At 37.0% G+C, this 21,718-nt stretch overlaps 5 protein-coding genes across 14 annotated transcripts; 2 read left to right on the forward strand and 3 right to left on the reverse strand.

The window, feature by feature from the left end:
• Positions 1–105: 105 nt before the first annotated feature.
• On the reverse strand, positions 106–3,542 carry LOC111211927 (YTH domain-containing protein ECT3). Its single transcript, XM_022713273.2, has 8 exons — positions 3,281–3,542; positions 2,910–2,947; positions 2,670–2,829; positions 2,372–2,448; positions 1,834–2,280; positions 1,146–1,703; positions 857–1,069; positions 106–777 (listed from the first exon to the last, which is right to left on the reverse strand). The coding sequence occupies exons 1-8, from the start codon at positions 3,321–3,323 to the stop codon at positions 451–453; spliced, it is 1,863 nt and encodes a 620-aa protein (XP_022568994.1). The 5' UTR covers positions 3,324–3,542; the 3' UTR covers positions 106–450.
• A 119-nt stretch (positions 3,543–3,661) lies between these two features.
• Positions 3,662–9,603, forward strand: LOC125587892. Of its 9 annotated transcripts, none has more exons than XM_048759207.1 (10): positions 3,663–4,273; positions 4,359–4,492; positions 4,573–4,670; positions 4,776–4,837; positions 4,943–5,143; positions 5,353–5,400; positions 5,718–7,293; positions 7,389–8,605; positions 9,288–9,429; positions 9,533–9,603. In XM_048759207.1, exons 7-8 carry the CDS (start codon positions 5,733–5,735, stop codon positions 7,622–7,624), a joined length of 1,797 nt encoding a protein of 598 aa, XP_048615164.1. In that variant the 5' UTR covers positions 3,663–4,273; positions 4,359–4,492; positions 4,573–4,670; positions 4,776–4,837; positions 4,943–5,143; positions 5,353–5,400; positions 5,718–5,732; the 3' UTR covers positions 7,625–8,605; positions 9,288–9,429; positions 9,533–9,603. The 9 variants fall into 9 exon arrangements, with proteins under 9 accessions (XP_048615157.1, XP_048615164.1, XP_048615159.1 ...); XM_048759202.1 differs by having other exon boundaries at positions 4,411–4,492; XM_048759204.1 differs by having other exon boundaries at positions 4,411–4,492; positions 4,581–4,670.
• On the forward strand, positions 8,481–11,866 carry LOC125574975. Of its 2 annotated transcripts, XM_048759211.1 has the most exons (10): positions 8,481–8,605; positions 9,288–9,363; positions 9,533–9,601; positions 9,688–9,804; positions 9,894–10,043; positions 10,131–10,814; positions 10,897–10,956; positions 11,033–11,125; positions 11,210–11,329; positions 11,408–11,866. In XM_048759211.1, the coding sequence occupies exons 2-10, from the start codon at positions 9,361–9,363 to the stop codon at positions 11,735–11,737; spliced, it is 1,626 nt and encodes a 541-aa protein (XP_048615168.1). In that variant the 5' UTR covers positions 8,481–8,605; positions 9,288–9,360; the 3' UTR covers positions 11,738–11,866. The 2 variants fall into 2 exon arrangements, with proteins under 2 accessions (XP_048615168.1, XP_048615167.1); XM_048759210.1 differs by lacking the exon at positions 8,481–8,605 and having other exon boundaries at positions 9,294–9,429.
• Positions 11,867–12,437: 571 nt separating this feature from the next.
• Positions 12,438–13,496, reverse strand: LOC111211943 (histone acetyltransferase HAC5-like). The gene is made up of 3 exons (XM_022713295.2): positions 13,157–13,496; positions 12,871–13,070; positions 12,438–12,786 (listed from the first exon to the last, which is right to left on the reverse strand). Exons 1-3 carry the CDS (start codon positions 13,328–13,330, stop codon positions 12,711–12,713), a joined length of 450 nt encoding a protein of 149 aa, XP_022569016.1. The 5' UTR covers positions 13,331–13,496; the 3' UTR covers positions 12,438–12,710.
• Positions 13,497–13,856: 360 nt separating this feature from the next.
• On the reverse strand, positions 13,857–18,058 carry LOC111211931 (NAC domain-containing protein 21/22-like). The gene is made up of 3 exons (XM_022713282.2): positions 17,566–18,058; positions 14,749–15,014; positions 13,857–14,339 (listed from the first exon to the last, which is right to left on the reverse strand). Exons 1-3 carry the CDS (start codon positions 17,942–17,944, stop codon positions 13,974–13,976), a joined length of 1,011 nt encoding a protein of 336 aa, XP_022569003.1. The 5' UTR covers positions 17,945–18,058; the 3' UTR covers positions 13,857–13,973.
• Positions 18,059–21,718: the final 3,660 nt, after the last annotated feature.

The following is a 21,718-nucleotide window of genomic DNA, read 5'->3' on the forward strand; positions in this document are numbered from 1 at the left end:
GGGTATTTGAGGTTTCGGTTCGGTTCCTTTTTTTTTTTTTTTGCCCAGGGTTACTCCCTTTTGTAAATTACTATGCGGACAAAAAAATGTAACATAACTCAGAGATGGTAAACGCTAAGAGCTTTTGATTAACGGGTGTAATCTGCATGTTTATTACATACTGACTTCAAAGATATATGAAGCAACTTTACAAGAGCAACATTATATTGTCTTTCATACATCTTCTTATCAACCCCAAAGAGATATGGGTACATAACATTGAAATAAGGGAAATGAATCAAATTTGGCTAATAGGGAACATAAGAAGAGCCAAAAGAGGCTTTTACTTTACACAAGAAACTAGACTTTGTCAGACGCGAAGTTTCTTTTTAATACCCTTCTTAGAACAAACAAGAGATCATTATGGAAACTGAAAACATAAGTCTTTGCTAATTTGTTGTCTTTTACTTACTAGTTGGATTGACTGAGAGCCACCGTTGTTGTAGTTGCATCAGGAGATGAACTTGTCTTTCCTGATTCTTTGCTTCCCTCGTCCAACCGGACAACCTGAGCAAAACTTTTGGACATGTTCTTGATCAAGTCTGTCTGCAACGCAGCAGAAGAGGGTTTATCTCCGCTTTCCACTACTCCAGATGGCAAGCTTGGCTGTCTTCTCGCCTTCCGGTCTTGAATTATTTTCTCCCTCTCTTCATAAAACTCAAAATCATCCAAGATTGACGTCTCAGCATCATAGCTCTTGAATATCTTCAGCATCTCAATCCCCTGCTCCAGTTTCACCTGTAGTTTATTTTGTTCGGTTGAGAATATGCAGTGGTTTCAAAAAAGAGGTATCTTTAAACAAGAAGAAGCTACTTACTTCTTGAGTGTCTCGACTATTAGTCACGGGCTTATTGTCATTGTTTTCCAATATAATATGGCGGAACTGACTGTTTGGAACATCTTTGATAATATGCCACTTCACCGGGAACTGGCCACTCCATTTGTCTTGTTGCCAGTAATCAACGCTCTTCTCAAAATCCACAGGTCCAATCATCTCGGCCACGCCACAGAACTGAGAGCTAGCGTTTACCTGCAGTTCACAACAAAGTAAGCAAATCTGCAGACAGAAAGGCAAATTAGTTTATTGCTTGATTTAGATTTCGTACAGAGAACAGAAGAAACACTGGACATGGTTCTTTCTCTTCCTTGGCCTCACGATAAGCAGCATCAAGTTTTTTGTTGCCATTAGCAGTGCTAGCCCATACATTGTATTTGATGCTCTTGTGAACGTTGTCTTCACTGTAAGACTTGATTATGAATAACTTAGCGTCATTGTAGTCTGTGACAAAGTCATTACTATTGTTGTTGGAGTCCTCATGTTCTTTTGTACTGCCTTTGTTATGTTTCTTAGTGTCAGCAGAAGAATCAAGCTCCTCTGATGATACCTGAGTCTTGGGCTTTGAAGCTCTTGGTCCTCGGTTTTGCTCGTTGAGGATATCAAAGTTACCATTATAACCGCCACCAAGGGATGATGGATCATTGACTCTTCCACGTCCTCGAATGTTGTCAACGCCAATCCATCCTTGGTTTCCCATCCCAACATTAGAAATGAGTCTACTTCCATAGTTAGAGCCTTGACCATGACCACCACTATGCATGTAACCTCTGTTGTAAGAGTTCGAACCAGATCCATAACCGTAAAACGATCTCTGTCTCTGTGAGCCCTGACAAAAAAAGGAAAGGGAACCACTTTCAACATATATGGGCGGATCTGAGATTTTGGAGACTATATACATTTATAAGAACTTTAATTTAAAAAAAAAATCATTATTTAGGGACTTATAATGAACAAACCATGGGAATGTTGTGGCCATATGATCCAAATGAACCGAGTGGCTGAGGAGATAAAGCTGGTGAAACATGAGAAGAATGTCTGTGCATATCAGAAGGCTTGGACCAATCAGACCATATCCCCCCATCAAAGCCTTGCTGCCACTCAGGGAAACCAAGGTTTGGCTGGTTTCCATTAAACGGCCCAATAGGATGAGGGTGGTAAGATGGTCTTGGTCCTCCCATGTTATCGCCTTGTTGGTCAACACCGACAAGGCTGGTGAGCTCTGGCTGAGTTGGAGAAGATATATATTGCATGCTAGGAGGAACTACCTGCTGGTAATAAGGTGAATACAACTGTCCCTCGGAAGGTAAGGGGCTTGCAGCAGGGGAATATGGTCCATATGGCATTTGAGGGTTGTATCCGTATCCTGTTTGGTATACCAGAGAGGCATTCTCATTGAAGCCAACCTGGTTTTAATCAGAGAAAGGGATATGAACAACTTTGGAGAGTTTAAAAAAAAAAAAAGAGATCCAAAAAGAGAAGTTTCATAGTACACACAGGAGATGTGATGTCCAGTCCCTCAACATTGACATAGGAAGAGTAGTCGTCCCATTCACCTGTGGGGTTTTCATAACCTGGCTCCCCAAACATACATAGGAATCACCATTAGCTTCTATACATCCCATAAACCAATTCAAGAACTAGAGTAGTGGTTCATGGTTAAGGGCTTATGTTATTTCTTTTTTATTGCCACTTATACTTACAACCACTAAGATATGACCTCAGAAGATAGAGTGTATTTGGGATCTGATCAGAGAAGCCAAGAAAAAGAGAGGTAGATGAATGAGAAACCAACCTGTGTAGTAAAAGCCTTGAGCTTGAGGAGAGAGGATGCTGCTAGGTAAGTGTCCAGCAAGATCACCTGTTATGCCATAAGGTCCAGACAGTGGAGCAACTTTTGCTGGATGAACTACAACTGCAGATTCTTGGGAGGACTCATTGTTTGCCGGCACCGGCTGCAATAAAGAAAAAAGACAAACAAAGATATGAACTTATATCCTCCGAGAATCTTCATTATAAAAACCAGATCAAGTACCTGCTCCTTCATGATGTCCAGATTAGCAGGTTGCTCCTCTGTGCTCATTCATTAAACGGTAAAACTTAAATAAGTCGGTGGAACAAGATAAAGAGATCTTGCAAACAAAAGAAGATCTTAGTGAAACTAAACCAACAACACACAAATAGCAAGTTTCCAAGCCTAAGATAGAAAGAGCATAGATCCCAGATCTTAGCAAAAAGGAGATGGAATTCTCCACTAGAATTATGCTCTAGTAAACAACCACAAATCCAGATCAACACGTCAAAAAAACATGACTCAGCCCCCACGTCAACGAAGGATAGGCAGAGAGATAAAAGGAAAAGGAATCAAATTTAGGAGAATTGAGAAGATGGGTCAGTGATGTTTACCTGAAGGAATAAGATCTGTGGCGTGTGAAGGAGTCGTTGCCATGAATCTGATCGAAAGGCCAAGATTAAGGATCTGATTGTAACAAACAAAACAAAAAAACAAAAAACAAAAACAGAATCTTTATAGATAGAGAAGGATAGAGGATCTTTCCATATATGTGTGAAACAAATACGTAGGTTGGGTAAAGAAGCCAAATACTTTGGTAATAAGATTACAGTAAAAAAAAATCAAGTTTGCTTTTGTATGTTTTGTTTTGTATAAAAAGGGAACAACTTTGTTGCTATTAATGATGCAAGGCTTTTAACTTGTGGTTAATGTCGTCTTTAAAGAGATAAGAGGAAAGTAATGGGCATTGCTTCTCGTCCCTTTCCTTTTCTTTGTTTGAAAATGGAAACTACTATGATCTCTTTCCTTTTTTTTAGTTCTCTTGGGGACTCCGAGAATATTTTTTTTTTTTCCTTCTTCTTTAAATATTCATTATGTCGTGGATATGAGTAATGATCCTAACTTTGTATGTATGATTGGATCTCAGTGACCAAAAGAATTTAAGGCAAAAGGCGCACAACCACTTGACTCTTACGTGGTGGGTAAACTAACGGTTTCAACGAGTGAGTGAGTTACACTTGATGTAAAGAGCGCGTAGCGTTAGAAAGACGGTCCAGACCAATCAGGCAAAGACAAGGAGCACACTTGTCTTCTCTTCCTCGACGGTGATTCGTTAGCCTCCGTGGCCACAATCTCCTCCTCCTCCTTCTTTTTCGCTTTCTGATTTCGGATAAACTCTTGTCTCTTTCTTTGCTCCTCTTTTGATTTGAAGATATGTTTTTTCTTTTCTGTAATTTCGTGTGTTATTTCCAGAGAAAGTTTCAAACTTTCCGCTTCTGATGTCACATTTGGTGATTCTCAAGGGGGATCATTCCTCGAAAGTGTTGAGCTTTCTTATGCAGGAGAGTTACAGAAATTACAAGACTTTTATCATCCTGTCCCCTCAGGTCCGTTTCTGTTCCTCTATCCTTGGGTAAAACTTGTTCTGTTTGTTTGGATTTTAATTTCAATTTGGCATTTTTTTTGTCAAAGACTGGAACACTGGATTAACACTTAACCGTGTGTTGCTTCAAAATTCATGTAGAGACAAACCATTGCCAAGGCTGTTCTGAAGCTCGTGAATGCTGAGGGCTTTAGGATCTTATCATGTAAAAAATAAATTACAGGTACTAAATTAGTTTTGCGTCTGACCAATTTTTACAAGTACATAATACCAAATTAGCTCAATATCTCTGATAATCTGTAGAACTATAGACTAGCTGGTGAGAAGAAGAATGTTAACTCAGTGGAAAAGAAACTGGCTTTGAGTAACAGTGATGCTGATGAGAAAAAAAGAAAGAAAGGGTGGATGCATTGTGTTTCTTGCTTGGTTTCTGGTTTACATATTGGATCTCCCCAGTAATGTCTTAACATTATCCTTAAAGTGTGACTCTCTTCTTCCATGGACAGGGGCAATACAATTAACTATGCAGATGGAAGTTCAAAATCAATTGCATGAACAACTCCTGGAGGTAACACCCATCACACTTTAGTTTCATCAAAAGAAATGTTACAAGATTTTTCATGATAACCAATCCCTTAAATTGAACAACGTGCTGGTGCAACTGGTGCTTCAGCTAGGAATAGAAGAGCATCCTAAACACTTGGAAAATATGTTGGAAGAACCGAAGAATCTCTGCCTCAGCCTTCATCATCTGCAAAGAGCCTAGCTTCTAAATCCGAACACGATAAATGTGAATCCTCTCAGAAACGTCGCAGGCTTTAGAACAACGCTGAGTCTGAAGATCCTGAGAGAGGTAGCAGGTTTCTTCAAATGTGTGAGTATAGTCTAGATACTCAAAAGGAAGATGTATGTAATGTTAATGTTAATGTTAATGTTAATGATATGACCTTTTTATCTGACGCGTGTAAACTTATGAAGTAAGTAATGGACTTATCATTAATTACAAAATTATCTACGGAGATAAAACAAAGGCCTCAGCTTTCCCCCCCCTCTCTAAAACAAGGGTTTCATTTTATCTTCCAGGGTTTGCTGTCTCTCTTGTTATCCGAGAGACTCGGCGCTTAGACTCAGGTAATCTCTCTGATCACAGTTCCAAGCGTTAGATAAACAATGCGTTCGTTTCTGTGAAGAAAGTTGTTTGCTTTGATCTTTTCTTTTATCACTAAGGTTCGAATTTTTTTGACTGATGGTTAATAGTTTCTACCATTTAGTTTTAACTCATTTGATGGTTGCTTGAGAGCATTATAAAGTTCAAAACTCTCGTTTTTTCTTCACTCTCTCTGTCTCAATGAACATGCAAGGTTTCGATCAGACAAGATCGGTTTGCAGTGCATGTAATGGGCTGGTTCTAAGTCTCTGATTCACTCACTGTGTTTTTCTTTAATTAGGTGACTCTTTGAATCATGGACATTCATGATCACGGAGTTTGGGTGAACGAGAACGAAAGGCGTGTTAGATGCAAACACTGCGGTAAAGAAATGACCGGCTTGAACCGTCTCAAACGTCACTTGAGTGGTACGAGTAGCCGTATGACTCCCTGTACTCAAGTTACACTGACCATTAGAGAGGCGTTTCGTGATGAGGTTACTAAGGAAGAGTCTGATCTCACCGCTGCTAAGAGTAAAAGAGTTGGGGAAGTCCAAATGGGTAATGATCATAAGCGTGGAAGAGAAGAAGAAGAAGAAGAAGAGGATTCATCCAGAAAAAATGAATCTGCTGAGAACGAGTTCTTGTTGTCAAACAAAGCCCAAAAGTGCATTGGTCGGTTCTTTTATGAACACTGTTTCGATTTTTCATCTGTGGATTCCCTAAGCTTCAGAGAAATGATTGCTGCAACGTCTCTTGTAGGTGAGATGAAGCTTAAGATCCCTGATTCTGAAGAATTAAACGGATGTATGCTTCAAGAAGCGGTGGAGGAAGTGCAAGATCATGTGAACAAGATTAAAGACTCATGGGCCATCACAGGCTGCAGCATCTTGCTGGATGCTTGGGTTGACCAGAAAGGCCATGATCTGGTTACTTTCGTCGCAGACTCTCCAGCGGGTCCAGTGTATCTGAACTCCTTCTATGTTTCTGATATCAAGAAAGACGTCAACGCCTTAACGTCGCTAGTGTATGGGGTTGTTGAGGATGTTGGAGTGCATAACGTTGTTCAGATCATTGCTTGTTCAACCTCTGGCTGGGTTGGTGAGCTAGGCCGGTCTTTCAAGAGCAACAACCTAAACGTCTTCTGGTCCGTGAGTGTGTCCCACTGCTTCGAGCTTATGCTGGTGGAAATTGTGAAAATGGAGTCGTTTAAAGACATACTTGAAAAGGTCAGTAACATCACAGAGTTCATCAACAACAATAGAGAAGATTCTCAAGGCATGACAGTCTCCTCCTCTGAGTTTGAGTTTGTTAAGCCGTATCTCGCTGCAGGGACCATTCTCAAAGCCAAGAACAACTTGGAAGCCATGGTTGCTTCTCCAGATTGGAACAAAGAAGAGGGGACAACAGTGTCCACACTGGTGAAGGATTCTTCCTTTTGGGAATGTGTTGAGAGGCTTGTGAAGTCCACATCTCCTCTGATTCGAAGCCTACACTTGTTCTCTACTGTCTACAACAGTCAGCATGCTGGATATGTCTATGACACTATGGATGGGATCAAGGAGAGTATAGCCAAGGAACTCAACAACGAGGAACTGTGTTACAAGCCGTTATGGCGTGTGATTGATGATGTCTGGAACAACCACCTCCACAGTCCTCTTCATGTTGCCGGTTACTTTCTGAACCCGGCGGCTTTCTACTCGACTGACTTTCAGAATGACACAGAAGTTACAACTGATTTTATCTCAGCATTGGGCTATTTAGTACAAGAATGTCAAGTTATAGCTAAAATTGGCAGACAGCTTAAGATGTATAGGCTCGGTAAAGGTTGCTTTAATGAGGCCAGTCAAGCTGATAAGATCACTGGAGTCATTCCAGGTGTGTGAACTTCTTGATTTTTTTATGTTGTTGTGTTGTTGACCCGTGAAGCAAAGGGTATTGTCATTTATTTTTTGAATCTCTCTTTGTTGCAGGTGAGTGGTGGGCTCAGAAGGCGAGCGAGCACCCAGAACTGCAGAGTTTCGCAGTTAAGGTTCTGAGCCAGACATGTGAAGGTGCTTCGAGGTACAAGCTGAAGAGAAACGTAGCAGAGAAGCTGCTGCTCAGCAAAGGAGTGAGCCCTTGTGAGAAACAGCACTTGGAAGAATTGGCATTTGTTCATTACAATCTTCATCTGCAAAGCTCAAAGCTGCAAAGCCAAACTAAGTGAAGGAGATTGTGCTGCAAGACTTTTGTATGGACTCTTTTTTTTTTTTTTTGTGGATGTGCATATTTTAGTTTTTTAGTTTGTGTATTCATCAAAGCTCATCTTTTGATACAATGCTAATGTAAACTCATATTTTGAATCAATGCTGATGAATTGATCATATGTGCTTTCTAAAGTGTGATGATTTAGGAAAATATACACATGAATCTAACAGGTATAAGACAAAAACAAAATAGTATACAAAGAATTTTTTTCAACACCATGATATATTCTGAGAAAGTTGTGTTGGTTACTCGTTGTCTTTTCAAATTTCAAATAGGGAATATAAAAATCTGTGAATAATACTACACATTGTCAACATGAAAAACAAAACAAGCCAAGAAAAGGGAATCAGGCTCCAGTCCACTAAGTTCTAACCACAAAGCGACAAAAAAAATCTTAGTTGTTTTTTTGCATGTGAGAATGCTTTAATATTTTTTGGTTTTCTCAAAGATTGTTTTATTCTTCTCTTCTTTTTTCAGTTTAATTTACTTTTGAGATTTTGAACAAAAAAAAAATTTACTTTTGAAATTACTAAGAAAAAGACATCAAATTCCCAAGTGCCCGTGTAGATTGAAAGCAGTATGTTACAGATTCTCTTCTGTTCTGTTCAACTGTATCTTTGTCTTCTACTTTAAGTCATTTACTTTGATTCATTATTGGATAATAATAAGAAAAACTAGTCATTTTCTTAGTTAGCATTAACTGTTGAGTCGGAAATCAGAATAGAGATTTTATTTTTGAATTTCAAATTGAGAAACTTTTTAAGATTGCGAAATAAATAAGACGGCCTATGCTCTTTATTTGACACCTAAGAGATAGAGATTAGTGTGGGAGAATCTAGCAGAAACTTTCAGAAGAAGCTAAGGGTTTTGGTTCTCGAATCACATAGCTCTTCTTCTCTATTCTTCTCGGATTCTTGAAAGAGTTGAAGAAAAACAAAAGGTTTGCTTTTGTTCCCACTGTTTCTTTCTCTTCTCCTTGGTTGAGTTATATGTTGTTGCAGAAAATTGGTTACATTTTCTATGATTCAAAGTTTCAATCTTTTTTCCTTTATTATGAGTCATGACTATTGATGTTGGTATATTCATAAAGTCAATTAGAAAGATTTGTTCTTTCATAGACCCACTTGATATGTCTTTAGCTTCTTATTTCTTTCTGTCTTCTCTTTTCATCAAAGTTTGTCTAATTTCTCTCTTTTTTTTTGTAAGGCAATAATAGTACATTCCAAGTTCAAAAGCCTTCATTTTTTAAAGGAAAAGAACAAAAATCAAACACATATTCTAGAATTGCCTGTTCAAAGGTTGTATCTTTTGGTTTAGCTGGTTCATTGAGTTAACATTTCAATGTGAAATTTTTGACCATGTGATACGTTTAGCTGTCTAGTCATTTTTAAACAAAACATGTTGCTGTTCTTGTTTTTCTGTAACTATAATTATATTTGTCCTTATTAGATGTTCACAGGTGTAACAGTGTCTTGTCTTGCCTCTTCATCTTGTACTGAGAAAATTCCATTATCAAAACTCCATCATTTGATTAGTATCTTGTGCTTAAGAGACAACCACATTGGTCTTTTCCTCTAAAATGTTATCTTAACTCATTTACTATTTGATCTGGTTTTGTGCAGGGATTATGTCATTTTGTACTTGAAAGAAGAATCTGAAGCACAGTTGTTGAAGAAGTTCCATAATTTTGTTTTTATGGTAATAACTACCAAACTCCAGATCCTTAGGATGTTTGACTCTCAAGTTTTGAAATCTAATTCAGGGGTATGAACGTACATTAAGTCTAAGATTGTACATGTTGAATGAATCTATGCAGTTATTAAACAACAATAAGATCTTGCTTCCTTGCTTGCTTAATTGTGTACAGGGCATAGAGAGATGCCAAGAGTCTACAAGTGGGGAATCGTTTCTGTATAGATACCAACTTGAAGAGGATGTGAGCTTATGAACTCAAAGAAGAGTCTGCATTTTCTACATAAATTGCAATGTTTTGCCAATTCTGAAAGAAGTTTTATGTTGCAGGTAAAAAGATTGCAACTACAACTACAAGAAGAAATAGAGCTGCACACTTTTCTAGAAAGCGTCATGGAGAAAGATCCTTGGCAGCTATCTTCTTCTTCTTGTAGTGTTCCACATCAAGTATGCTCCCCCTCATCTCATCCCATTATGATTACATTTTAAAAAAAATTACCGTTTTGTTTAAATGATGATTCTGAAAAATTGGGCAGGCTCAAGAACTGCTTTCCAATATATCCACCCTAGAGACTGCAGTCACCAAGCTAGAGCAAGAAATGATGTCTCTGAACTTCCAACTTAGCCAAGAAAGAAACGAGAGAAGACTAGCTGAATATCATTTGACACACTCAGCTTCTCCACCAGTATGTATCTCCTTTATATAAAAACTCATCATTGTCTTGTTTTTGTTGTAATCTAGATTGGTGTGTAACTATTTATTAGTTATGCAGAACATTTCTTCTTCCTTGATATATTTGAATCATTCGGATTCTGAACTACATCGATCAGCAGAAGACAGTTCATGCCAAAACCAAGAGTCTTCATCTGAATCATCTCAGGCAGAATCAACTGTTAAGAAGAGTAACCAAATTCTTGAGAAGAGACTAATGAGAAAGACAAATGGGAGGAAGCTACTTAAGTACCTGTGGGATCACCCTAATCTACTCTCTGAAGAAATGGTGAGATGTATGAAGAACATCTTCATGTCTCTTGCTGATCAGACAAAAGCATCCTCAAACGAGAGCCAACTCCTCTCACCGGTGGCATCACCAAGAGGGCATCTATCAAGCTCATCATCCTGGTGGCCTTCAACAGAACGGTCAAAAATCTCTTCATGGGTGCAAAGCCCTCAGATAGATATCCAAAGTAACAATAATGTCTTGGCCGCCACAGGAAACGTCTTTGATCCTTACAAAGTTCGTGGGAAGTTAAGCTGGGCCGAGATTGGAAACTACGGTTTGGCGTCCGAGGTTTCTTGGATGTCTGTTGGGAAGAAACAGCTTGAATATGCTTCTGGTGCATTGAGAAGGTTCAGGACACTGGTGGAGCAGCTTGCTAGAGTAAACCCAATCCATTTGAGCTGTGATGAGAAGCTAGCTTTCTGGATTAACGTTTATAACGCTTTGATCATGCATGTTAGTTCCTTTTTTTCTCCTTCTACTTCTCAAAAACCTTTTCTGAATTGTAATGAATGCTTATCAGAGTTGTCGTATGCAGGCGTACTTGGCTTATGGTGTGCCAAAAAGTGACTTGAAGCTCTTCTCGTTGATGCAAAAGGTTATATTATCACTTAAAAATAAGCTTCTTCTCATTGTTCTTGCCTTCTCTTATTCCTTTTATGTTTGCTCCACAGGCTGCCTATACGGTTGGAGGACACTCATATACTGCAGCTGCAATGGAGTATGTTATACTAAAGATGAAACCGCCTACGCACAGGCCACAAATTGTATATTAAGCTTTTACTCCGGTGTTCTTTTTTTTTGTGTGTTTTCAGAACCAGTTAACATTTGATCTGTCTTCTTATGTGTAGGCTCTGCTTCTTGCCATCAACAAGGTGAAAGTATCAGAAGAGCAACGTAAGGCAAGCATTGATAGACATGAGCCTCTTCTCTCCTTTGCCTTAAGCTGCGGAATGTACTCTTCCCCTGCGGTAAACTAACTATCTTTCTTTCTCCTTGTGTTTGGCATAAAGTATGGAATGTGAAGTCTAAAGACTTTTGTGTTGCAGGTGAGGATCTACACAGCGAAAAGAGTGAAGGAAGAGCTACAAGAAGCTCAAAGGGAGTTCATACAAGCATCGGTAGGGCTGAGCAGCAAAGGGAAGCTCTTGGTACCCAAAATGCTCCACTGTTACGCAAAGAGTTTGGTGGAGGATTCGAACTTGGGGGTCTGGATATCGAAGTACCTTCCACCACATCAAGCAGCTTTTGTGGAACAGTGCATCTCTCAGAGAAGAAGACAAAGTCTTCTCTCCTCACGTAACTGTGGAATACTCCCCTTTGACTCTCGTTTCAGATATCTGTTTCTACCTGACAACAACAACAACTCCTGTGTGTAATAACCTTTTAAAAGCTCTGCTTCGTGTTCATCAGCATGTATCATTATTGTTCCCAACTTAGCTTTGGAGCTTATCAGTGTACATTTTTCAAATAATGTATATGAGAAAAGAAAGCTATTTTTTCTTTTATTTTTTTGCATGAACATGTAACTTTGAAGAATCGTTAAGCTTCTTCTAGAATCATACTAAGGTGTTGTTCGTTTGCTCAGTCAGTCAAATGATCCATCTGCGGGAAGATGGATATTGGAATGGATGAGCAAAAGCTGCCATGGGGTGAGGAATATCCCAAGTCTCATGTAAGACAACTAAATGCACCCCGAGGTGCTGCCGAGGAACTAGAAGACTTTCTCGAGCACAAGATAGGCAATTGAAAGACAAAGCTAGCCTATTCGTTATGGGAATCAATGCTCCGGGCCGAATAAAGCTTACCTCCGGCACCTGGCTTTCCCGGCGCATATTAGCCTAGCTGTGTTTAATAGGTCGGTTTGTGTGGCTTTCGCTCTTAGCCCATTCCTAACCAGTGGAGAAAAGGTTCGCTAATGCTGGAGGGAGCATCACCACTTAGTGATCGGTCTGCTAACTGGTTCTCTTAACTCATCTCTCCACTTCTACATGAGCTCCTACAATAATCACATCTACTCTAAAGCAACGAACATTACACAAAATTACAAAAGAGAATGCCACAGCAACAGACTGAAAATCGAAAAAATAAACATGGAGGCTTTGTCATTGAAAACCTGCAGGTATAATCCAAAATCAGGAGGATTTATTCGCTTATATCTTTGCCAGAAAAAAAAAATGCTAACAAATACAAAACGAAGGGATCAAAAGAGTGAACTAAAGCAAGCTAAGAGCTAACAATGCTTTCTAAGAATGAGCTCAAAATAGCACCAGAGGCACGAACCCTTAGAAGAGAGAGATATAACATGTCTCTGTCTATGTTGATGAGTCAGGAGTGGAGGCTGTTGCTGCGTCAGCGTCTCTCTGTCGTACCACAGCGTCTTGAATCTGCCTGTTGTTGACTTCTACTAAAACGAGCTCTAAACTCACTGTCACAAAATGTCAGATCATTATTATTATTAAAAAAAAAACATTTAACTTTATTCTTCTTTCTGATCGAGGAACAAATATACCTGCATTTGGGTATTGTGCATTGGGGCTCCCTGCAGTTTCTGGCGTGCATACGGAAGATATCCCACATTCTCTTACAATGATTGCAGACTCTCTTTTTGCATGTAACACCATGGCGGAGGAGAAGCTTGACAGTGCGACACCTTGGATACTGGCACTGTGTGGTGCAGCATGTCGTCACGTGTAGAAGCACTGCTCTTAACTGCAGTAACCAACAATCACAACTGCATTTAGTAATTAGTAAAAATAAATAAATAATTGTAGAAATAAATAAATAAATATATATACTTGACCAGTGGGTGATTGAGTGCTAATGAGGGTGTGTGGATGGTTGATGATGCCGTTTGAGCAACAAGGGCCGCAAACTTCATAGTCAGGACAAACTTGGCAACGCCAACGTTGAGCAGGTTCGAGATCTTGCTGGCAGATGGCGCATGACGTGGCTCTCAAGGATGTCGTCATAACTCTCCTTAATTTCGGTTAAGGAACGTTGTCAGATGGCAAAAACCTTATCATGTTCCAAACCCACCATGAAGAAATAAAAAAAACAAATATATTAAAAGATTCACAGAACTATCAGATTGGGAAAAAAAATGTTTTAATTTCAAACCAACTCTAGCTCGACAATGAATCAATTAATGGAATGAACAAAAACAAACCCTGAACCTGAGATCGTTTTGGGGGGGGGGGGGGGGGGGATCAGCAATTCCAATCCGCAATTGGCAACAGAACACAACGAAGAATGTAACACAAAAAAAAAACTGTTTTTCAGGAATGAGGCTAATATAGTTATTTGTTTAGATCCTAAAGACGATCTGCCGTTTTTTGGAATCTCTAACGGGGCGCAGTTGCATCGCTAACGCGACCAATTCTTCTTGAAATAGATATTTCTTGTTGTAATAAGTTTCTCTTTGGAGTTTTAACTGTGTTCACATAAATACGTAATTTCATGTTTTATGTTACAAATATTTTTTAAATTATGATTTTATTTGATGTGATGTCATTATATAATCCATAATGGTGTATAACAATGTTTACAGGAGATGGGTGAGTAAATGTTTGCTTTGGTGAATAATATGTATGATTATAGATTTCTTGGTAGTGATCAATATTTCCAAGCATCGTGGCTTGGTATGCCAACGTCGGTCAACTGGCTCTCTGAGCTTCCTTCTCCATAGCTCTGTGATTCTTTGGTATTCTTGGTGAGCTGACGTAGCAAAGCTTTGAGAACCATCTGATCAGATGAAGGATTAGTAGACAACAGGTTGGGATTCTTGTAGACCAAACCGATTTGATTCTGTGACAGATTGGAGAAGCAGGGCACTTGCTGGTTGATGATGTGATGAGGATTGAAATTGATGTAAGAGTCCATTAATGGAGGAGCTGTTTCATGAGAGCAGGTTCTCATGTTGTTGTCCTTGTCGACTTCATTGTTGTTCTTGTTGAAAGCTCTACACAAGACCCATTCTTCCTGTTTTTTTTTTCTCAAAACAAAGCAAATTGTTTTTAAAAAATAAAATAATTAAAAATGTCAAAATCATATGGTTGAGAGTAGATATTTTGTGCCAAGTCAAAGATCATCTTAGGTAAGATAAGCCACAAATAAATATTTTGCAAGATCGTCAGCGATACCCCTTCAAAGTTAAAATACATTCAGGTTGAATGCGAAACAAAGATAAAAGTCAAAACGTTTCCCATAATTCACGGGATAATATGATTGCGACGTCATCCCCTAGACGCTTGATTCATGCTTAATTTGATATTTTCATATTCAAGAAACATATAACTACATTCAGAAAATAATCTAAAAACTAACCCCCAACAAAGAATGTTTATGGATTTCAAAACATATAACACGAGTAAATATAATAATAAGTTACCTTGGGAGAGTGGTGGATAAAAGTTCCTTGGAGACGAAACTCGTGCATGACCCAATCAGTTTTACGACCCTTAGGGGCTCGACCTATGTAAAACACAAGTGTCTTTCTCATGCCCACAAGGCTACCATTTCTTTGGATTGCTCTATCTTTACCGGTTGCTTTCCAATAACCGGTGGCCGTAGCCCGGTTTGTTCTTTGCCCTGTTGCGTATTTCCGATCTTTTTGGCTGTAAAAATACCATTCTTTACCTCCTACTCTCGCCGATTCTGTACAATTGATAACTACATTTTAAATATTTTCATCGTTGTTTTTTTAAGAATGTTGACGTTGAATGCTCTTTCTTTTACATTTCACATACTTTACTGGGTTTTAATATTGAATAAAGAAGTGTATTTTGTTCAATATTTATTGGATAGATTATGATAAGACATGAGGAGAAATGAGAAGTCTTTTCGTAATTGTCTTTATCTTTATGATGTATACAATAATATCCAAATGATTCCCATCTATCCGCGTCATATCTTAACTAACCAGGTTCCCAGTTACCAAGCACCGAATAGGCATTCAACACGTATAAATGATTACGATCATTTGTTTTCTTAATGATACAATATTAGTATACTTTAGAAAAAAAGAATAGGTGTATGATTAGCCATTGATAATTATGCTGCTAGATAGTCTTTTTCACGAAAAAATAGCAAGAAAATTACTAATCTGCAAGTGGCTGGCAAGTTGAACTTCGTTTTCTCTTCTTTGTTTTGTTAGTTTATCAACATATGATGATCTTGTATTCGAAATATGGAATAAACAATCAACAAATCGTGTTGGCAACTAGAAATATGGATTATAACATGCTTAATTAACTACGATCGAATGGTTAGACTATGGCATGTTTGTTTCTCCATCTAGATGGACCATCTGAATGAAAATGAGAGTTTTGTTTGTTTAGGCACTAAAAGTGCAACTCATTCAGATGGATCATCCGGATGATTTTTGGAAATTTAGGCTTAATTTTAAAGTCCATTTAGCTGAACCAATTTGGATCATTTGAATGGAGATGGTTCATTCAAAATGGTATAATGTCTATTATACCCCTAATGTAATTCACAAATTACAAACCTAAACATAATATCATTTTTGTCACAAACGAAAACTGACAAAACTACAAAAATACTTTTTCCCGGGCTAAAAACTACTTTTTCACGCCAAAACCCCAAAACGCATTTTCCCGCTAAAATTGCAAAAAATGTTTTTCCGTCAAAATTGCAAAAACGTGTTTTTCCGCAAAAACCGAAAACATGTTTTCATGCCAAAATCACAAAAAAAAAATGTTTTCACGCCAACACCCCAAAATACATTTTTTCCATCAAAACACAAAAAAAAACGTTTTCCCGCCAAAGTCGCAAACCGTGTTTTCCCGCCAAAATTGCAAAAACGTGTTTTCCCGCCAAAACCAAAAAATGTGTTTTCCCGCCAAAACCAAAAAAACATGTTTTCTCGCCAAAACCGAAAAATTTGTATTTTCCCGCCAAAAACGAAAAATCTCATTTTCCCGCGAAAACCGTAAAAATGCGTTCCCGCCAAAAACGTGTTTTCCCGCAAAAGCCGCAAAACGCGTTTTTCCGCCAAAACCGCAAAAACGCGTTTTTCCGCCAAAACCGCAAAAACGCGTTTTCCCGCCAAAACCGCAAAAACGCGTTTTCCCGCCAAAACCGCAAAAACGCGTTTTTCCGCCAAAACCGCAAAACGCGTTTTCCCGCCAAAACCGCAAAAATGCGTTTTTCCGCCAAAACCGCAAAAATGCGTTTTCCGCCAAAACCGCAAAAACTCGTTTTCCCGCCAAAACCGCAAAAGCATGTTTTCCCGCCAAAATCGTAAAAATGTGTTTCCCGCCGAAACCGCAAAAATGCGTTTTCCCGCCAAAAACTCGTTTTCCCGACAAAACCGCAAAACGCGTTTTCCCGCCAAAACCGCAAAAATGCGTTTTTCCGCCAAAACCGCAAAAACGCGTTTTTCCGCCAAAACCGCAAAAACGCGTTTTCCTGCCAAAACCGCAAAAGCATGTTTTCCCGCCAAAATCGTAAAAATGTGTTTTCCTCCAAAAACGCAAAAATGCGTTTTCCCGCCAAAAACGTGTTTTCCCGACAAAACCGCAAAAACGCGTTTTTCCGCCAAAACCGCAAAAACGCGTTTTTCCGCCAAAATCGCAAAAATGCGTTTTTCCGCAAAAATCGCAAAAATGTGGTTCCCTCCAAAACCGCAAAAACTTGTTTTCTCGCCAAAACCAAAAATTTGTATTTTTCCGCCAAAACAGAAAAATGTCGTTTTCCCGCGAGAACCGAAAAATCTTGTTTTCAGCCAAAACATAAAAAATGTGTTTTCTCGCTAAAACCGTAAAAACTTGTTTTTCCGCCCAAACCGTACATAATTAAATGTAATATAGTTAAAATTAATATTAAACATATGATTAAATCAACACAAGGATATTTCAGTAATTTCTTTACTAAACTCATTTGAATGGAAATGAAAATAAAGAAACAAACATAAGATCATAAGATCCATTTAGATGATTCATCTAGATGAGCTATGTGGATGGACAAACAAACAATCACAAAAATCTGAATGGATCATTTGAATAGATCATACAAATGAATCATTTGGATGGAGATGGCAAATGGTGAAACAAACAGCCCCTATATATGATTGATGAGTTGAGAGACTTTTGTGCACACATATAATCTTCATATTAGTTATGGAAAATTATATTAGTCTTTAAGAAAACGAGAGATAGAACCAAAAAGGTATTTAAGAACTTACGAGGAATGTCCCAAGGCTCGCACTTGTTGAGATCGACTTCGATCAAGACAACTGGTTGATAGCGGCTGCGAACGTTTCTTTTCATTAAGTAGTCGCAGACAAGCTCGTCGTCTCTCGGGTGGAATCTAAACCCAGGAGGCAGCTTAGCCTCGACCATACTTATACTGCCCTTATTCTCCTCTTCAGCTTCCATTTCCGATTTGATATGTAGAGGTTTGTTTATTAGTGTTACCTGGTTATCATCTGATGATAGGTTAGTATTTGTGTAAAGAAGGGAGGGAGATAGAGAGATGGAGAGGAATATCGTAGGTTTTAAGCACGAGATAGGAAAGAAGAACGGTGGTCTAAATAATTGAAAAACAATAAAGTCAACTTCCATATTTTTCTTATGTAACTATGATCTATCACTAGAGGTGAAAATAAATTATGAATGTCAGATGGATTTAAATTTTATTTTATTAAATAAACTTAAATTTATACGATATTTTCCAGTTTCTCTTTGTTTCTCAATAGATAGAAAACAAAAAATTCTGAAAATGATCTAAAAAGAACAAACTAAAACTGAAAATGTTTATCCGTTCAGAGGAAAATATACAACTAATAAGAAGATAGCTGGATGATGAACTTTATGGTCTATGCTCAAATTTTACCCTATTACAAATTGACTTTTAGCTATGTGAAATCTATCTATCTATCTATATATATAAAAATGGGTTTCATTCACTCCTAGATTGTCCAAATAGGCGGACACATCACTAATTCGAGTCTTGAGAAGCCGACACGTGTCACGGTCAATCAAAAGTCAATGTTTCATTATTTCTTGAATTTAATGGGTTTTATGTGTTTACTACGGTCTAAATACATATTCTCTAAGAAAATAAAAAAACGGTATACGAAACTTAGAGAAAGTGGCCGTCGAGCAACAATTCTCGTTCAATCAACTGTCAATAGAAATCCAACGGTTTCACCGATGACGAACGATTCCGATCAGTGTCAGTCGGAAGCCGAATAGACTTCTTTAATCTGGAGCTGTTACGAAAATTAACTTGGTTCATGCATCTTCATTAACATTCACATTAATACCTACTCTCTACTTCTCACACGATCTCGCATTCAATGAATCTCCTCATTCATTTCTTTGTGTTAATCCTCCATTATAAATATGAAGGTTTTCTTCCAAGAAAATCATCAGTTCATTTCTCTTAATAAACAATACAAAAAAGTAATTAATGAAAAAAATTTGTTAAGCTCATCGTTGTATTTTACGGATTTTGACAGAAAAGTGATAAGAAACAAAAAAAATGAGATGAGAAACATAATAAACAGAGAAGAAGAAAAAAGAGGAAGAAGACAGAAGAAGGGAGATAACTTTTTTTAGTGAACTTTTTTTTAAAAGATCTATTTATCTTTAGCTCATAATAATTTCCAACATCTTGGTGTTGATTTTTCATTATTGTGGCTCCCTAAAAGGTTGTTGGCCCTGATCTCAAGGATACAATAGTTAGTGCAGACACTTATGGATATATAATCATGTGTGAGTATGCATGATTGTGATTTGTGAGTATATTTCAATTACATCTTTCCCATACTGACTACTGGATTGTGAATTCTATTTAAGTTAGTTGCTTCTGTGTCTCCAAAATTGGTTGAGTTTTGATATATAAATAGAATGCATTTTTCTTATTATACTTCCAAGTTTGAGTTTGCATATATCACAATAAAATGAGGACAATGGACGAATGAGCTGAGTGTGGAATACTAAAGATGTTCTTACATGAAAATGAAGCGGTGTAGTTTTGTCCAAACACTAACTTATGCCTTATTTAGAACACTCACTTCCCATAACATATGTACTCTCTTCTCGACAAATGACACATGCTAACCTAATAAGAAAACAATCACAGCGTTGACACATTTGAAAGAAAATTCGTCTAACTGCACCTCCTATTTTGGATAAAAACAACTAGAACTAATACGATATGAAAAACAATAGTTTCATATATATATATATATATATGAAAATTATGTTTCATTGGACATCAATCTAAAATAATATTTTAGCACATAATTAATAATATAATATCAAAAACATAAATTTTAAAAATATTCATAAGAAAAAATATAATCTAAGATTTTTGTATTAAAAATTATTTTACTTATTATCAAAATTATCATAATTACAGTAGAATAAACAAAGAAAATATGTAAAACTATTATGTATTCATGAACATTTTAATATTAAGATGATCATGATCTATAACAAGAATAACAAAACATACACAATAAAAGTTAATATCACCTTAAATTTTAAGTAAGCTAAACATTTTGAAATATTCTTTAACTGATATATTTATGTATTTTTGGTGTCTAACACGTCTGTAGCGTTAATAGAGAGAGAGAGAGGGAGGGAGGGAGGGAGAGAGAGAGAGATTATGCTAATAGTAAAAATTAGTTTTTTTTGTTAATTTAAAATTTAATAAAATAGTACTACATCTGTTCCTAAATGTAGGATGTTTTACAAAATTTTGATGTTCCAATGTATAAGATGTTTTTATTTTCCTAGACAACTTTTTACTTTATTAAAAACTGTGCAACCAATCATATTTGATAATCTATTTTGTAATTGGTTGAATAACATTAATTTATAGTTTTAATGATATTTTCTAGACAAAACAATGATTTTCTTAATATGTGTGCTTTTAACTAAACATCTTATATTTATGAACAGAGGGAGTATATCTCATATACATCTCTTGAAAATGTAAAACTAAAACACAAACCACAAATCATAAAAAAAATAATAATTTTGATTACAAGTAAATTATATCCCGCCTGTAGGGCGGGCCGACCTTAGTACTATATATTAACAGAAGCAGTCTGGTTAACAAATGATAATCAGATCTTTAATTATTACTCCCGGGTGTGATTGTGAACATTAAATATTTAGGTTGTTGAAGCCTTGAAGGTATGAAAGAAATTTATTTGTGTTGTCACAAAACCTGTAAATATTGGTCTGAACAAGCAAACAGTACAGAAGTAATTACGAGTCGAACCATTTATAGTTTTACTTACAACTTTACGTTTTGATATTGAGGGTTGTCGTTTGCGACTTAAGGCGAATCGATACATCCATGGAAGACAAAACGGTAGCTTTCACTTGTCTAAATTTCAATGCCATATTTTTATGATTGGAACGAAGGCGGAATAAATATCTTTTTTACCTAACGGTAAATTGGTATACTTTTAAAATTATTGAATTACCTGACAAAAATAATAAAATCATAAATTCAGATAATTTACTCTCCAAAGAAAAGTTAAATAATTATAATATAGACTCTACTCTAAAAAAGTGTACAAGTTTACGAGTCAAAAAGCTATTAGTTAAAAAGAGAGAAATTTTACCCATTCTGTTGGATTGGACGTAACATAAGTATTTCATCTTTCGAGAATGTGGGTTGTGACTTGTGAGGCACAAGTCCAATTCATATGCTACAAATTGTGTTCCTACAATATTAATTACACAGATATCTATACCATAAATTATATTACTCCCTCCCTCCGTTCCTTAGAAAAAAGGTTTATCTCACAAAGATGTATTTTTTGTATTTTCTATGAAAAAATTGTAAATTTCAAAAAAAAAAAATTGACTTTATTAAATTACTATTGGTTAAAAATTATTGAAAATTGAAAATTACATGATACATTTATTATGGTAGTTTAATGTGTTTTTTTAACGTGTGAAAATAATAAAAAAGTTTATCTCTGTAAAACAGAGGGAGAGTAAATATTTTTCTACCAGCTGATACAAAAGATAGACATTCAAAACCCGAGAATAACTTATGATTTAAATATATGAAATGAATCATCCAACTTTGGTGTCATCTGGTAAAAAAAACATACAAGTGTGAAGTTAATTACTTAAACAAGTTTTCTTGGTAATCGCATATCTCTTCTTCACATAGCATTGAAGTTACTGATGGGCGTGTGTACTAATGGTAGATATTATCTCTGCCGGTATCTAACTTTCATCGGTCTATTTGGGCCATTTAAGCCCGACCCGACCAGAACCTCTACCCGAAATGATTGTATCCAGTAAAAGAGAACACGTGTGTTCTGTCTATATGAGAATCTGATCTGAGCTGTATATATTGCT

Source organism: Brassica napus, chromosome C5, assembly GCF_020379485.1.
Source record: "Brassica napus cultivar Da-Ae chromosome C5, Da-Ae, whole genome shotgun sequence".
NCBI lineage: Eukaryota > Viridiplantae > Streptophyta > Magnoliopsida > Brassicales > Brassicaceae > Brassica > Brassica napus.

What these genes read in the sequence shown, in the direction of transcription:
- LOC111211931 (XM_022713282.2), bottom strand. Translation starts at nt 17,944, where the DNA reads ATGGAAGTTGACTTTATTGTTTTTCAATTATTTAGACCACCGTTCTTC. An exon ending in CGAGCCTTGGGACATTCCTC is followed by an intron (nt 15,015 to 17,565) that starts GTAAGTTCTTAA and finishes TCAATTGTACAG; the next exon opens with AATCGGCGAGAGTAGGAGGT. An exon ending in TTATCCACCACTCTCCCAAG is followed by an intron (nt 14,340 to 14,748) that starts GTAACTTATTAT and finishes AAAAAAAAACAG; the next exon opens with GAAGAATGGGTCTTGTGTAG.
- LOC111211943 (XM_022713295.2), bottom strand. Translation starts at nt 13,330, where the DNA reads ATGACGACATCCTTGAGAGCCACGTCATGCGCCATCTGCCAGCAAGAT. An exon ending in CTCAATCACCCACTGGTCAA is followed by an intron (nt 13,071 to 13,156) that starts GTATATATATTT and finishes TGGTTACTGCAG; the next exon opens with TTAAGAGCAGTGCTTCTACA. An exon ending in TGCACAATACCCAAATGCAG is followed by an intron (nt 12,787 to 12,870) that starts GTATATTTGTTC and finishes ATTTTGTGACAG; the next exon opens with TGAGTTTAGAGCTCGTTTTA.
- LOC111211927 (XM_022713273.2), bottom strand. Translation starts at nt 3,323, where the DNA reads ATGGCAACGACTCCTTCACACGCCACAGATCTTATTCCTTCAG. An exon ending in TCAAGGCTTTTACTACACAG is followed by an intron (nt 2,449 to 2,669) that starts GTTGGTTTCTCA and finishes TTGGGGAGCCAG; the next exon opens with GTTATGAAAACCCCACAGGT. An exon ending in GACTGGACATCACATCTCCT is followed by an intron (nt 2,281 to 2,371) that starts GTGTGTACTATG and finishes GATTAAAACCAG; the next exon opens with GTTGGCTTCAATGAGAATGC.
- LOC125587892 (XM_048759200.1), top strand. Translation starts at nt 5,733, where the DNA reads ATGGACATTCATGATCACGGAGTTTGGGTGAACGAGAACGAAAGGCGT. An exon ending in GATCACTGGAGTCATTCCAG is followed by an intron (nt 7,294 to 7,388) that starts GTGTGTGAACTT and finishes TCTTTGTTGCAG; the next exon opens with GTGAGTGGTGGGCTCAGAAG.
- LOC125574975 (XM_048759210.1), top strand. Translation starts at nt 9,361, where the DNA reads ATGGTAATAACTACCAAACTCCAGATCCTTAGGATGTTTGACTCTCAA. An exon ending in TCTTCTCGTTGATGCAAAAG is followed by an intron (nt 10,957 to 11,032) that starts GTTATATTATCA and finishes TTTGCTCCACAG; the next exon opens with GCTGCCTATACGGTTGGAGG. An exon ending in CTACGCACAGGCCACAAATT is followed by an intron (nt 11,126 to 11,209) that starts GTATATTAAGCT and finishes TCTTATGTGTAG; the next exon opens with GCTCTGCTTCTTGCCATCAA.